The sequence below is a fragment of the Amphichorda felina genome (assembly GCF_050947745.1).
Source record: "Amphichorda felina strain 45539 chromosome Unknown scaffold_1, whole genome shotgun sequence".
NCBI lineage: Eukaryota > Fungi > Ascomycota > Sordariomycetes > Hypocreales > Bionectriaceae > Amphichorda > Amphichorda felina.
The window spans coordinates 3320310-3335167 of record NW_028145049.1 but is presented as its reverse complement, the minus strand read 5'-3'; the positions used below and the strand labels follow the sequence as shown (position 1 = coordinate 3335167).

Below are 14858 nucleotides of genomic sequence, written 5' to 3'. Positions count from 1 at the left end.
TCTCGTCGAGCGATGAGGTGGTGGCCGGGATGGAGGTTAGTACATAGTATTGCCAACTGCATAGTACTGCTACTAAGACCGCTCTGTCGGCCGAAGCATCGCAGGATGGAAACCAGATTCGGAGTTTATAATCCTTCAAAGGCCCACGGCGGACCCGGGGAAATCGCATCTGGAACAAGAGGACAACGACCCGTCCACTCGGTCGAGCACATGCGGAGCCCCTTTCCCCAGAAGACCGAAAAGATTCTCCCTCAACCTTTCGGTCGTGACTCCCAACTTGGAAAATAAGGACCCCCAGCACGGCCTAGCCTGGTACCCATAATAGTCCCCAAGCAAAGAAAGCCACCGTGAGTATTAATAATTGCCATAGCTGACTGTATCAAGATCCCCTCAGCCCCTGTAGCCATACGGGGTACAACTTGGCAGGGGATGCGCAACCTGTGGTCACTTCGGTTAAATAATCAGGGGACGACACCCGGTTGCATCCGGGCACGGATAATAGTATTGGGACCCAACAGAGCACGTTATACTACCCCGTACTCCGTACTCGGGTTCGTTCTGGAGATAATAGATCAACTTCCAACAGGTATGCAGAGGGTCCTCTCTCCATTCGCTCACGTGAGATAGGTACTCGTACCTGGTAAAAGCTCTGGCTCGTCATATCTCAGTTCACTGCTTGTGCCACAGACGGGGCCCCGCCCCGGGAATTTCCCAATTTGTTCAATCCCCGGCCACAAGTTGAGGAGGTGTCCGCACTAATATCCGTCGTCAGTTTCTCCGAGTGCTGGTGGACCTTCTCAACTCTGAAGTTCAAGCCAGGTGCCGTCCCCTTCTGTCAAGCTTGCCTGGAGAAGGCATAGTGGTTCGCTCCATGGCAACAAATGCGGACATCCATGTAAACCCCTTGGTATCGTTGGGATCGGGGACTTGGGGACCCTTGCCAGGGGCTCACAATTGCTAGATACACGTCCTGGTGGCTTTGCGTGGGTTATTAACGAACAGGATTGGGCATTCGAACCCGTTGTGGTTTTCCCCAGAACGGCTCCAGTCCTCCACATCGGTAGGACGAGTCCATGGGGAAATCTGCACTAGTCTACGGATACTAGGAGTGTTGTGCTGTGCCTGTGTTCGCTTGTGGGCACGAGCTTCGATTTAATATGGATTGAAATCGCCGCGTCCCAGTTGGACCTCGATTCTATCCGCCCGGACACTCCTATGGTCGTGTTCCACGGCTCAGTCCCTGGAGATGATGATGGACTGGGAAGACGTGGGGGAGTGGGAGCCCCCACCGCTTTCCCATTGAGGGAGCTGAGAGGTCCCCCAGCCTCGCTCCCATCACCATTCTGCTTCTTTGGCGCGTCCCAGACTCCGGGAGGGTAGGAGTCACATCGTTGCTGCAGGAAGGAGTTAAGGTCATCAGCACACGAGGCACTGAAGGGCACGAGCCCCCCAAATCCAAGTCACCTGCAAGACATCACTGTTCTGCGGGTAATGGTGCGCGCTGTTGGTGATCTACATTCGTAAAGGACCTCCGCCGCCGTGGACATTGAGCTGCAGTGGCGCAGGTCTATCACTACTTCGGACTTGGTCTTTGAGATCTTTTGTGTGATCCTGGTTGAGGACTGCAAGAACCGCGGGCCGGGACGGAAATCCCGTTCGCTAATACTATGTAATACTATGCGTAGGTCCAATGTGTTGGTCTTTAGTACGTTAGTACTTGTGTGAATACCACCTACTCGGGGACAATGATGAATTGCTTTTAGTAAATGCGAGGAATACTCTACAGGTTGAAGGCGCCAAGAACGAAGACCATCGTCGAGGGTCGGGGGTCTGGGGGGGGGGGGGGGGCACAGCCAACATGCCTGCGGCATGTTGGCTGTCTGCAAGGAACTGGTATTATTATCACAAGCCAGCCTCGGCATTTTGGACCAATCCAACACATATGACTTGGCTACCATAAGATGAGGCTGTCCTCGCTGGGGCAGCATTGCGTTCCGAAGGTTGGGAATGTACGAGTAGAAGCATCACCACCGGCAGTGTACCTAAGAGGCAATGAGCCCCCCCTTCTTGGTTAGCGATGCGAGTTTTTGTGTTCTTTGCCCCCATATATTGTTATCGTGCCTAGAATGAAAGGGAGTGTGACTGTGTGAGGCATGGGCCGCATGGCCCGCATGGCAGCATCGTGGTACGCCCCTCCGAGCAGGGGTCTGTGTGGAACTGCGCTAGAAAGGCCGGCAGACCAGTCAGAAACCTGTCATGGCCACTGGACGTCTGAGAGGACGGCTGAGAGCTGTCAGAACCAACAAGTCTGGATATTCTCGGTGACTCGCCATTGCAATGCTTTTGTCGCGATTCCGTCTCTGTTCTGGAGGGATACTGTCACCACTGCCTCTCCGATGGCGGGGCTCGTGTTGAAAACATGGTGGTCGAGTGCGGAGTACTACTAAGTTAGTAGATATGGATATTACTAATTAGTGGTAACGAAGAGCTTGCTTTACTAACAAGCCTGCAGGTCGTTAGATCTCGCGTGGCGTTGGTTGTTCTTGGTTGCCTATCTATATTTGACTCTGATACCGTAGGTGGACTTGACAGGCGGCGACATTACATACCACTGCTATAATAATATGTAATTATGTGTGTGAGGGCTGAACTCTTGGAACCCCTGGGTGGCCCCGTGACACTGGGTTTTGGTCAAACCCATTGTCGTCAGCTTAGTCTCAGGTAGATCAAGCTGGGCGCGGAAGGGTAGCGGGCGATGTTGCAGTTGAGAGAAAACCATTAGTGGCGCTCGATGCCCCATGTCGTACATCGTACTTCGTAGATCCGGACATCGAGTCAAGTTCGTGCTGAGATGGTCTGTCGAATCAGCTGGCCTACAGTGTCTTTTGAATTCTGCTGGAAGCGCTCAGCCTCGTAAAGCTCAGTTCGCATAGCTGAATGGCCACTGCTTTAACTGTCGACGCCAAACGGGAGGCTGACTCGTGAGTGTCCCTTGTCCCTGGTCTCATCCTTAAGACGCAGTGTAAGACTGTTGGACTGCAGCGATTGGTTCCCGTGGCCGTGGCTCTTTACTGATGTGTGTCTCAGCGCCATCCGGCACTGGTCAGACATTGGCACAAAGGTCTGAGTCAAGAGGCCTTTCATTTCCGATACCGCCAATGCGTGCGTCTGATGGGAGAAGCAGTTGTGGGATGCTAAGTAATAGGTAATAGTGGTACTATTAGCATTTATCGAGCCTTGAGCAGCGTTTTTGGAAACATTGAATCGGTTACCTCTGCGATTTGAAAGCCTTGATTGGGGCGCACTGGTGCAGAGGTTCCAATTGCTGACTGCTTGTCCGCTAAGTTTGAACATGGCCGAATATTCTGGGGCCTTTGAAACTGGCGGGGCAGATTCCCACCTGAAAACTGGAACCGTATCAATTCACTCCAAGAGAGCGAGCGCGGGGTGCCTCGGTCACCTTACCCACCAACGTGCGGCTCGAAGGGATGCATCAGAAAACGAGTGCTCATCTTTTGGCTTTTGGTCGTCTCGTTGTGCTTAGATAGTGGGTTGTCTGTCTCTTACCTAGGTACTACTAGTACCCAGGTTGGATGGAAGAGGTGCGGGGTGACGAGGGGGCGTTGGGGGATCTTGGAGCACCGGGAAGGTGCGCTGCCCAGGTGACGATTGGCAGGTACGCCTCCCACATTACCGAGATAGCAAGTTGCCACACGGTGAGCTCTGATAAGAGCCTGGCAGGTGAGGAAGGTACACACCTCTGTAGCACGGCAGAGAGTGGCCAACCGCCACTTCTTTCTCGCCTCTGCCCTGGCCTTCCATGACGATCTGGAATCACAGCAGAGGGGAAGAACCTTCAATGCCAACTCCAATACGAGCGTCCAGACTCCAGCCGAGCCTTTCCCCCGTCTTGAGGCAATGGGTCGTCGGCCATCAACTAGCTCGCTCGGCCCCTGCAGCTGGCAACGGACCTGCACCGCCAAGAATAATGAATGTCGATAGACTGGATTTTTAGAGGTAGACTATGCCCCTGGGTCAAGGCTGCGTGACGGAGACCCCCGCACACGCGGCCCCGTCGGCGGCGGGCACACCACCAACCGATGCCAATGCCAATGTCAATGCCAAGTATTCGGACTCGCGAATAGCCAACGCCCCAATGCCTGAAGGCTGGAGACGGCCCCTGTGTCCTTTGCCTGAGCCACCGTTGGCTTCGACAACAGTCCCCACCCACCTGCTCAGCGAGACTCCGAAGGTGCGAGAGGGGGGCGGTATGCGGAGCTCCTGTGTCGACCCCTGTCCCTCCACCACCAGGTTTGACGGCTCGATGGACTCAGCTCACTTCTCACACGCCCTCAATTCGACCTGGTCGCCATGGATCTCGACTTTGTGGGTAGTCTTTGGGCCCTCCATTGGAGTCCTATTGGCCCCTGGACCGTACACCACCCACCAGCGCATTTTAGTGCCGAGAAGGGAAGAAGCACTGCTTGTTCCGTGAATGGCCTTCGAGCTTTGTGACAGGGGTCTGTTCACTCTGGACGTTGAAGACGTCGCCGGCCACACTCGCCTACTTACTTTATTATGCCTCGCTCCGCCCTCCCACACGCGTGGCGGCGATCTCCTGACGGCGCTTGATCGTTCCTCATTCCTTTCCAGCTTGTAATACCGTCAACCTTCGGCGCGGATATATACGATTCGGGTCGTCTCTGGCCTCGGCCTGTCTCGACCTGTCCAATCCCTCCGGGACGGAACCCATCCGTATAATCCTGTTCCAACCATCCAGGTTATACAACCACTCATCAGCCTACGCAACGATAACCCTTCTCTCGAGCACTCTCAACAACAAAGTCGATAGTTGACAGTGCACCTGATCGTCCGAGCCCTCGACATCTGGGGATCCTACTTGGTGCTATTCATCTGGGGAGACGTGGGTTGGAACCACCCTCGTATCGACTCTGGTGGGCGAGGTGGATTGGCGGAGAGTTTTCTAGGATCTGGCTTTCAATTCGGAATTTGAGTTCTTTCTTTCTCTCCCATCTTGTCGAGACGGGTCGACGAGAAAGGTTGCCCATCATGGCCAACGCTAGCGAGGTGGACATTTGCCCGACCCCTTTTATCAACGCCAACCTTTATGGCGATGATGGAGGATGTGAGTTATCCCCACCACTACCATGAAAATATCGGCGTATAGTGACCAGTACTTGCAGTCGTTGAGGGCCGTCTCTGCCGACAGGTTGGCAACGACGTGTCTTGTTGTTTACCTTGCCCCATGACTGACTGGGTCTACCCCGACCGCTTTTCTACTCTCACGCTCGTGGCCAATTGGATAGCCACGGTGAGCGGCATCTGCTGCCTCTTCTTGCTCCTGTCGTGGCTGGTACTTCCCGTTGAGAAGACCAATCGGCATTACTTGAGCGTCTGCCTCACGATAGGTGTCTTCCTGATGACGGTAAGGGACCCCATGTGGACGAGAGGTAGAGCAGTCCCGCTGACGGAGCAGCTCGGGTTTATTGTTCCCCATGCCGCGCAGCCAGAGCAGTGCTTCGACGAAATTACGCCCCATAGCATGCACACGAGTACCGTTTGCGGAGCCTCAGGCGCATTTGTGATGCTCGGTGGCTGGGCAGGAGTGATGTGGGCTTTTCTTCGTTCTCTCTCCCTCCATCTGCAGATTTGCTGGGAGGTTCTTGTGGGACGGAACTTCATGATTTTCGCGCAAGCTGCTGGCTGGGGGGTGCCTATCCTTGGGATGGCTCTCGCCCTCGTCTTCAGCGGCGTTTCCTTCCGATTCGGCGCTACTTGCCATGTCAACCACGACAATAGCCTCGCAGACTTCTGGATTCCCTTGCTCATTTTTGCCGGGGCGACCGTCATCATCACCTTCGCAACATTTGGCTACTGTATCAAGGTTTACCTTGCGTCCTTGTCCGATAATGCTGCCTCGACTGAGGGATCTAATCTCCCATATTCAACACCCTCGCAGCGGCTAAATATGACACCTCGCCAGGCCTATCGTCGCGTCCGCCGGGTCATCAGTCTTCAGTGGCGAGGCATCGCACTTGTCCTCATCATCATCGCCGATGTCATCTTCTTTTCTATTGTCTTTGTGTTCCAGGACAACGTGGTCCAGTCAGTTACGAATGATCCTAGCACCGCCGAGGACTGGACCGTGTGTCTGATTGGCGAGATGGGAGACAAGAATAAGTGCTTGGAGGAAGCACAAAGCTTAGTGATCAATGAGGCCACTGTCTTTGCAGTTCTGCTTCTCCTCACCGTAAGATCAAGGAAGAGACCTCACCCAGTATCGTGGAGCTGACAGATAAATAGTTGAATGGTGTTTGGCTTCTCTTCCTACTCGGACGCTGGTCTATGATTAAGGGATGGTTTGAGCTGCTACACTTTACACGACGCAACAAGAACCACGAGTTCGTTTCGGCCGATGCCCGATCCGAGATTAGAAAAGATACACGTTCGTACGAGATGCTCTCAAAAGAAATCAGCGTTGAGGTAACACCGCTGTCTCCAGTAACGAAGTCTCCTATGCCCGGGGGAAGACAGACACCCGGGGGAAGGCAAACACCCGACTACTTTGGTCACTCGGCCAGGTACCACGCACCTTCTCGATCATATTCTAGCCCAAGGCCACCAAGCCCGCCGTCGTGGGATCCGCAACAGACGTTTGCCCATCCTCAGCAGGCATACGCCCATTCTCAGCAAACGCATGTCCATCCTCAGCAGACGTATGCCCACCCGCAAAAGACGTACCATCCGACGAATCCTGAGGACATGGACATGAACCCGTTGGGGATGCATAAGCTGTACGAATAAATGGGGGAAAAGCATGAGAGTGGCAGGCCGGGGCAATGCAAAACGGCACACGAGTGCCTTGACAATACTCCAAGGACGGTAGTACCTGGGGTAATACAGAGCTGTGTCCCACATCAACAAAAGGTTGACCTGCGGCCACACGAAACGGCGCCTATGGGACTCGACCTATTCGCGCCTTGCACGGGATTGAGCACAGCACGGGAGTGTTCCCGGAAAAGATTCAAAGCACCCCCCGACCCAGGCGGGGGAGCGACTTGGAGTTGTTCACTCATTTCTGTCATACCGGACCGGACCTACATCGAATAGGCCGAAAGCGACGGCGTCACGGAGGAGTTCTTTTTTCTCCACCTTTTTCTAAGTACGATACCAATTTGCGACATGATAGCATGGTCTAGACGGATGCCGCCAACGTTGTACAAAACTCACCGCTCCTGGGGTTTTCAGGTGTAGCGGCATGAAGTGGTGTTCAACAACTGGCGAGGTGCAAATACATAGTACGCTGCTGTGAATGGGGAGGAGGTTCGGAGTCCGGGAATGGCTTGGCAGCACATGTACTTGGTACACGCAACCTAAACGGCACCCGAGGAAAGGGATCAAAGCCCGAGTCCGAGCCCGATAGGAAGACGGGGACAAGAACGGACCCGGTCGGTGAGGGGCATTACCGTATTACCGTATTGGCGACCCTGATTGGGTAGTAATAACGGAAGCGACGGAAATCAGACATGTTGAGATATACTGTGTGGTGGCTGCGTGGCCGGCCTAATACTGAATAAAGACGAAAGCCCTCCAAGTCTCAATATAGAGAGAAGAGTGATTCTTGGGACAACGGTTGCGTGATATTATTATTGTAGTATGGCGGGGACAGGGTATTTCGTCATGGACCATTTGGATCATGTTTTGCTGACTGGGCAGTGGAGAGTTAGATTATCGGATACCTGGGCCAGCGAGACCACCTCCAAGGTGTAGGAGCACGTCAATTGTCCACGTCAAAGGCAATACTAGCTATTATGTGGCCAGGCAGGGTTCTTTTCGGCAAAGCATTGAAAGGATTGGAGTCCTGGTGGTATCCGTAAGCAGAAGACTACCTGCCCAGCACCCGCACCAACCAACGATGGACAGTGCCCAAGCTGATAAATGCCGGTGAGGGTCGAGGACACTGAGGGCAGGGATGGAAACAATGCAAGCAAAATTATTGGACGCGGGGACGCGAAGGTTATGTGGTTGACTGATCTACCGGGACGGCCGGGAAGTCTCATGCCGTTCGCGGTGGGATAGGCTGGATACACTCGCTCCACGCAGAACCGGCGGTCACGCAGGCGCGAGTCTGACAAGATGGCTTGGGCCACAGATAGCATACTATGGGTGCCAATGGGTCAATGGGAGAGGATGCCTGGGATTCCCGGAGTCTGCGGCGGTTGCTTCTTTTGGCCGGTAGGGTGCGTTCGTGACACTTAAGAACCTCGGACTGCCGTCACCGTGGCCATCGTGCTCATCGTGGTGACGATCCGCTGTGCCTTTTGATATTTTTATATACGGGCACATGCTGACATTAATCCTATCTGGAGCCGATCCAAACCCCCCCCCCCCCCCCCCCCCCCGGTGCTGCTCGAACGAAGCCGGAAGTGCCTCGAACTTGGGGATTGAGTTGGTCTTGTACGTTTGCAGGTGGTTCTCGTTGCGGGTTTTGCGCCCAGCCAGTTGAGACATACGAGAGGCTATTAGTACTCGTGGCCACCAAGAAACCTGAGGAGCCTCACCAACTTCCCATCAGCCTGGGGATGGCGATATTCTGCCGTTATTCATAGAGTTATATCGGGCCACCGAGCGCACCGGGTGGTCACGCGAGCTCTGGAGAAGTCGGGGGGGGGGGGGGAATCTAGAAGTTGGTGGACCCTTGAACTTTTGAAGGCTGGGGTCTCACCGTGTTGGAACGATGGCGCGTGGGGCTCTGCAGCTGCTGCCACGGCAGATTGGGGCGCTTTTCAGGGGTCTAAACCGCCAAGCAGCGGCGCACCACAGCGTGAGCGACCGCCAGACTTCCACAGAGGCTGCCAGGGAGCGCCTCCTTCCTATCTCCTCGGACGATTTTGGTGACGACGATGACTTCAGCTTTGGCAACGACGACGACGTCACCACCAAGAGGTCCTTGACCTGCTCCCCCTACTTTTCCTCCTTCGCCTCCTGCTCCCCCTGCACCCGACGACGACGACGACGACGACGAAGACGAGGAGGAAGAGGACCGCTTTTTCGATGCATCATGTTCCTGCTCGTCATTGCCCTTGCCCTCGCCGGCTACGTCTTCTACAAATGGCGGGCCGAGAAGGCTCTTCGCATGCCCTGGACGCCAGACCCCGAGACGGAATTCTTCTCCCAGCGTCCGCTTGAGCCCCCGCCGCAACACCTCAACATCTCCAACTATCAACTGCCCCTCCGGACCAAGGGACGCAGCATTGTCGACACCAATGGCCGCCGCTTCAAGCTGGCCTCGGTCAACTGGTACGGCGCCAGCGACGAGCTCTTCGTGGTCGGGGGTCTCAACATCCAGCACCGCTCCGTCATTGCCGACACCATCAAGCGCCTCGGGTTCAACAGCGTGCGATTGCCCTACGCCGACGAGCTGGTTAAGGCGAACCCTAAGGTCGCCGATCGCATGCTTAGTGCTAACCCCGACCTGATCGGCATGCATGCCCTGGATGTGTTCCATGCCGTCACCAAGTCTCTAACCGATGCTGGAATCGCTGTCATCATAAACAACCACATTACCAGTGCCACGTGGTGCTGCGGCGCCGACCCGTGTGATGCCGGCTGGGCAAACGATCACCTGGGGCCCATATGCCGTATCAAGCAGACCGAGGAGGATTGGATCCGCAACTGGGAGACCATCATGTTGCCCCACGTCGACAACCCGCTCGTCATCGGGGCTGATCTCCGCAACGAAGTCCGTGGGCTCTGGGGAACCATGCCCTGGTCGAAATGGGCCGCCGCCGCCGAGAATTGCGGTAACCGCCTCTTGCGCATGAACCCGGACTGGCTCATCGTCGTCGAGGGCACCGAGTCGGCCAACGACGTCTCCGGCGCGAGACACCGTCCCGTCAAGCTCGATGTCGACAACCGCCTCGTCTACTCGGCTCACGCTTATGCCTGGTCGGGCTGGGGTAGCATGGGTGGCCGCTTCCTCCAGCGGACCTACGAGTCGTTTGCTGAGACTATGCGTTGGAACTGGGGCTACCTGCTGGAGCAGGACATTGCTCCCGTCTGGGTTGGCGAGCTGGGCGCGCCGCACGGTCCCAACCTTGGCAACCATAACTACTGGTCCAACCTGTTCAGATACCTCAAGCACATGGACGCTGACTTTGGGTACTGGGCGCTGAATCCACGGAAGCCCAGGAGGAATGAGGCCGAGTCGTACGCTCTGGTGCAGGATGACTATATTACCCCGGTTGTGGATTATCGGATGAAGGACATGGTGGAGCTCATGTGGCAATGATTTTTATATGTCCCCTCTCTAGTAGGCGCTATTTTTCAAGCGGTAAGATAATTGGTAAATGCCGTTCTTGACTTCAATATTATCTGATGGGTCTCTCTTTTCTCAACCCTCAAGGTGACGTGGGGAGGACGGGAAGCTGTGCCCCCACGTCCGGTAGGTGTGCCTACTTTACCTAGCTGTTGGTTTGGAGCTCCTTATCGATAAGCCATGCTCCCCGCCATAAGGCTAAACAACGTGGAAATGACCGACATGGGTAACTTCGACTTCGTGCCACCTCTGTCGTGTCATCCCATAACAACACCTCTCCAAACCTGCTCTGCACAGAGCAGCTTGTCGCCACCCCATTTTACTCCCCATCTCCGTGCTCTATACCTATCCGCGTGGCAGAAAACCTCATTATTAATGTTCCGCATGGTCTGACGCCCCGTGCTGATCCCAGCTACGGAGGCGTCCAGCAGCTCCCCCGCCCATGGCCAGTCCTGATGAAACCATCAGCCGTCGTGGCTTTACGCCTTTGGCCATTTCAGTATGCCATGGTCAAAGCGCAGCTGACCGCGTAGGTCCCCCTTGCCCCCCAATCTTTGGTTTTGCTGCATGTTCCTCGGCACATGCTGACTTGAGCTCTGCAGTTCGGCCCCGATGCCACCGACGCGATTCGCAAACGGGAGAGGGCGCTGGTCAACCCCGGCCCGGACTTAGATTCATTCGGCCCTCTCAGCCCCCTGCTATGGCCTGATTCGCAGACAGACATCGACAATGACCCGACAACTCTGCAGTCTATCTACCAAGTCATCCCGACTCCGCAGAGTTACCGCAACAACCTCACTGCCCTGTCCGATATTTACAACGTGAGTCGATCGGAACTTGTATACGAGTCGGAATGAACCACGAAAGCTCACCTTCTGTAGCTCTACTTTGTCGCATACCAGAATCGAGTCTATGTTTATACACCTCAGGGTGGAGCCCAGTCCACCCTGCGCCGAGATCCTGACCTCCAGCTCCGGGAAGAAATTAGCCTGGAAGGTGGGCGAATTGGGGGCTACCTCGACAACTTTAATAGGGTACAGGGTCGATCCATTAACCATATGATTACCGGCTTCCTTGGCAATAATGAGATTCTCGTGCATTGCTCCGACAATGGCGACGTGGTTGCATACTACACCAAGCACATTGCCCGTATGATCTTCAAAAAGTACCCAACTCCAGATCATTCAAACGGGGTTTCGGGCCAAAGGGGTCTACGCGAGCCGAAAAAGGAGAAATGCAAGGTCCGGCCGTTTTTCACTGCCAATGTTCTCCAATCGGCGTGGGGACTCGCCATTCACCAAAAGTCTCGACTCATCGCCGTTAGTTCGAACCGAGCAGAAGTGACGGTATTTGCTTTTGCATTGTCTTCGGGTTCATCGCCGGGCCCTCCTGGAAAGGATTGTAATGGAATCGCAGAATCTCCGGAGAGTTATGTTCGCTTGCGCGAGCGGAACTGGACCATTATTTTGGAGCTACCTCAAGAAGCAGACAATATTCCCAATATCTGTTTCCTGGATGGTGAGGGCGGGTTGGCCGAAAAAATTGCTGCTATCGATATTAAGGGCGTAACATGGGTTGCGGATATTTGGAAACCACTCCAGCCTGTGGTATTGATACCACCCTGCAAGGACCCCGATTTTACTAGCGAGGAGTTCTTTCCTGACAGGACCAGGTTAGTGCTCAGAAAATCATTTTATTTGGTTTTAGACTGACTCGCAGTCTTGTAGAGGATGGGGCATTCTTGCGCTTCGGGACGCTCACTTCATGAAGGTCGATACTGTTGGGGAGTTGGTGGGGGTAAACTCCCTCAATTTGCAGTTCAAAGATCCTAAGATTAAGGCTTATGGAGGCTGTGAAGCGACCGCTCTCCGAGCCGACCTCAGCCCCAGCCTCAAGGATATCCCAGGAAACCCCTATATACCGTCTGCGTTCCCAGATGGGGGAGGTATGATTAATCCAGGTGACGAAATGGGTCCGATTCCGGATCCCTTTCCCGAGCCTGAAAGCGAGGCCGAGAGTGATGACGAGATTGATGAAGAGAGTGACGACGAGAGTGACGACGAGAATGACGACGAGAGTGACGACGAGAGTTACGCCGGGAGTCATATTGAGAGTCACGTGGAAGGCTCGGATGAAGGGCTGGAAGAGGACTTGGAAGGACAACTCGGGGACAACAGTGAAAACGTGGAAGGAGACCTCGATGAGGACGACGAATTCACTAGCATCGAAACCGCTTCCGAAGCTGACAATAACCAGTTCCAGCCTTCTCAGAATCCGAACCTACCACCTCCAAACCCTTCTGCCAACGGGGCCTCCGTCGACGAACTGGATTACCTATTCCAAGCGCCCTTTAATCAACTCCTGGAAACGGTTGGATTGATGAATGAAGCATTTGATCAACTTGACGAACTGGCAGAGCATGACCACGAAGAGGCGGTAGAAGGGGCGGTACAACCGACGCCCTTGGACTCGATGAATGATTATATGTGGGGACTGAGACCCTCCTTTCGACCGCGGGAGTCATGGTATGCCGGCGACGCTCCCCTCCACATGATGTACTGGCCACACAATGGAAATATGGAACTAGCGCCCATGATCGACAAGTACAGACGATTGCTCGCTGACCGTCCCAATTTTTTCCGAGTCCGCCATGAGAGGCCTAAGGAAAAGCCTTGGGGTGTGTCTCATAGACTCGGGTCTGAGTATCACTTACTTCGAACCTACGAAAAGGACTTTGAGATGGTCAGGCTCCCCGAGAAGAACGCTAAGGCCAACCGCGAAATCAGTGTCATCTGTACGAACGCCATGTGTTGCGAGAGCCTCAGGGACAACCGCACTCGGCGGTTTTTCAGAGCAACCAGCAGGCTGAGCATGCTGGCTCATATCCCGGAGCTGAGTTTGGTGATTCTTGGGTCGCCGACTGGACGGGTCCTACTTGTGACGCTGACTCGTCTGCGAAGACCTGAGCCTTACCCGGAGGGGCAATGGGAATGGGATCGAGGGATGAGGATCGAGAGTTTCCTGCCAAGCCTGGAGGACGAGAGAAAATATCGCCAGGGTACGACGGCTCGGCCACTGTACGGGGTTGCAGTAGGGCGGTTGCCCCAAGTAGGAGACGGGCTAGGTGAAGATGGCCGAGGCCCAGCGACTCTACCGCGGAGGTACAGGATCATGCTCCACTACCAAAATCACTTGATTTTGTCCTACGTGCTTATGAGAAGCGAGGAAGGGCAAAAAATCCTCGTTTTTTGAATTAGGGGTACTCAAGGAACCGGCATTGGGAGGGCGTTTATGGCTTAGGCAGCCGAAATACAGCATGAGACGGGTCTGGGTGGCTTCGCAGCCTACGAATATGGAGTTCAGGTTTGGCTTTGGGGTTGGCATTGGAGTTTAGTTACCAGAGGTGTATACCTGCTCGTAACTAGTAGCGAGATATAATACTGGTAGTGTTGGTCAAAGCGAATGAAATTTCCAGCGAGAACGAGCAATCAGCGTGAAACATACCTAGTGACGTGGGGATAGTATTATGTGCTGTGGCGGTGATGCGACGTAAGAAGCGGGCGCCTGTGTGCCGCTGCGCTCTCAACTGGGGAAAAATGTAGATCGTGGTAGATGAAGGTAATTTGCCGGCCAAGCGAGCTGCGCTAGGTGCGGCGACTATTACTCTTAGCGGGTGAATGATGAGTGAGAAACTGAGGGCGGCGGTGAGAAGTCGTGATCCCTAGAAGATGTGGTGGGGGCGCAAGGGCAGCGTGTGTCGGTAAATATCAGTACTAGCAATCGCACGAAATAAATGCATAATACTCAGCATGCAGTGATCTGATTAATGGGAGGGAGGCGCGGAGTTGTCATCCTTTTTCCCCCCTTTTTTTTTAAGGGGTTTCTTTGGTGACACCGATGGGGGAGGTGGGATATTTTGACTGATGGGTGATGATGACCGTGCAGAGGGCCAGAAGACACAACGTCGGAGACGGACGGAGGGGGGCGGGATGGATGGATACCCGGCGGAGCCGATCCGGAGGCGGAGGGATGGGTCTGGACGGGTTGGACCCTTGGGGCCTTGGCCGAGTTGGAGTAGGTAGTTGGGCTCTTTTTTTGGGAGTTGGGTCCGGGAGTTGAGGCTTGGACTCGTTGGAGAGTGGCTCCAAGGCAGAAGGGGGCAGAAGATGTTGACAAGATGCAATGGGTAAGGCATTGCCGCTTTGGGATGCCGGTCCACCCAGCCTGAGACCCCTGTCAGGATTGGGTGCGTGTGATTGGGCCGCGGCCCAACCCCGGATCGACGGGTGGCTGCTCGTTGGCTGCAGCAGTTGGGCTTGACCAATATCCATTATCTGCACTTTCCTTGGGCCTGGACTGCGCTGACACAACAGCGTCTGTCATCGCTCAGCCATCGCTCACGGCCTGTCGCGGATTTGCGGTCACTCGCGCTCTGCCGGGCTTCTAGCGCCCTCGACGGCCCCAGTCACGGCTCTGACGTCGTCGACCCGAGCGATCTCTGCCCCCACCCGTCTCTTTA

The 14858-nt window shown here is 54.8% G+C and overlaps 3 protein-coding genes across 3 annotated transcripts; all 3 read left to right on the top strand.

The window, feature by feature from the left end:
- Positions 1-5070: 5070 nt before the first annotated feature.
- On the top strand, positions 5071-6825 carry ACO1O0_001063 (uncharacterized protein; the record flags this gene model as incomplete). The annotated part of the gene is made up of 3 exons (XM_083190556.1): positions 5071-5146; positions 5205-6271; positions 6325-6825. 3 exons carry the CDS (start codon positions 5071-5073, stop codon positions 6823-6825), a joined length of 1644 nt encoding a protein of 547 aa, XP_083054415.1.
- A 1933-nt stretch (positions 6826-8758) lies between these two features.
- ACO1O0_001062 (glycoside hydrolase superfamily) lies at positions 8759-10312 on the top strand (the record flags this gene model as incomplete). The annotated part of the gene is made up of 1 exon (XM_083190555.1): positions 8759-10312. The coding sequence occupies one exon, from the start codon at positions 8759-8761 to the stop codon at positions 10310-10312; it is 1554 nt and encodes a 517-aa protein (XP_083054414.1).
- A 469-nt stretch (positions 10313-10781) lies between these two features.
- On the top strand, positions 10782-13346 carry ACO1O0_001061 (uncharacterized protein; the record flags this gene model as incomplete). The annotated part of the gene is made up of 5 exons (XM_083190554.1): positions 10782-10838; positions 10942-11160; positions 11221-12011; positions 12067-13133; positions 13300-13346. 5 exons carry the CDS (start codon positions 10782-10784, stop codon positions 13344-13346), a joined length of 2181 nt encoding a protein of 726 aa, XP_083054413.1.
- Between the last annotated feature and the right edge of the window lie 1512 nt (positions 13347-14858).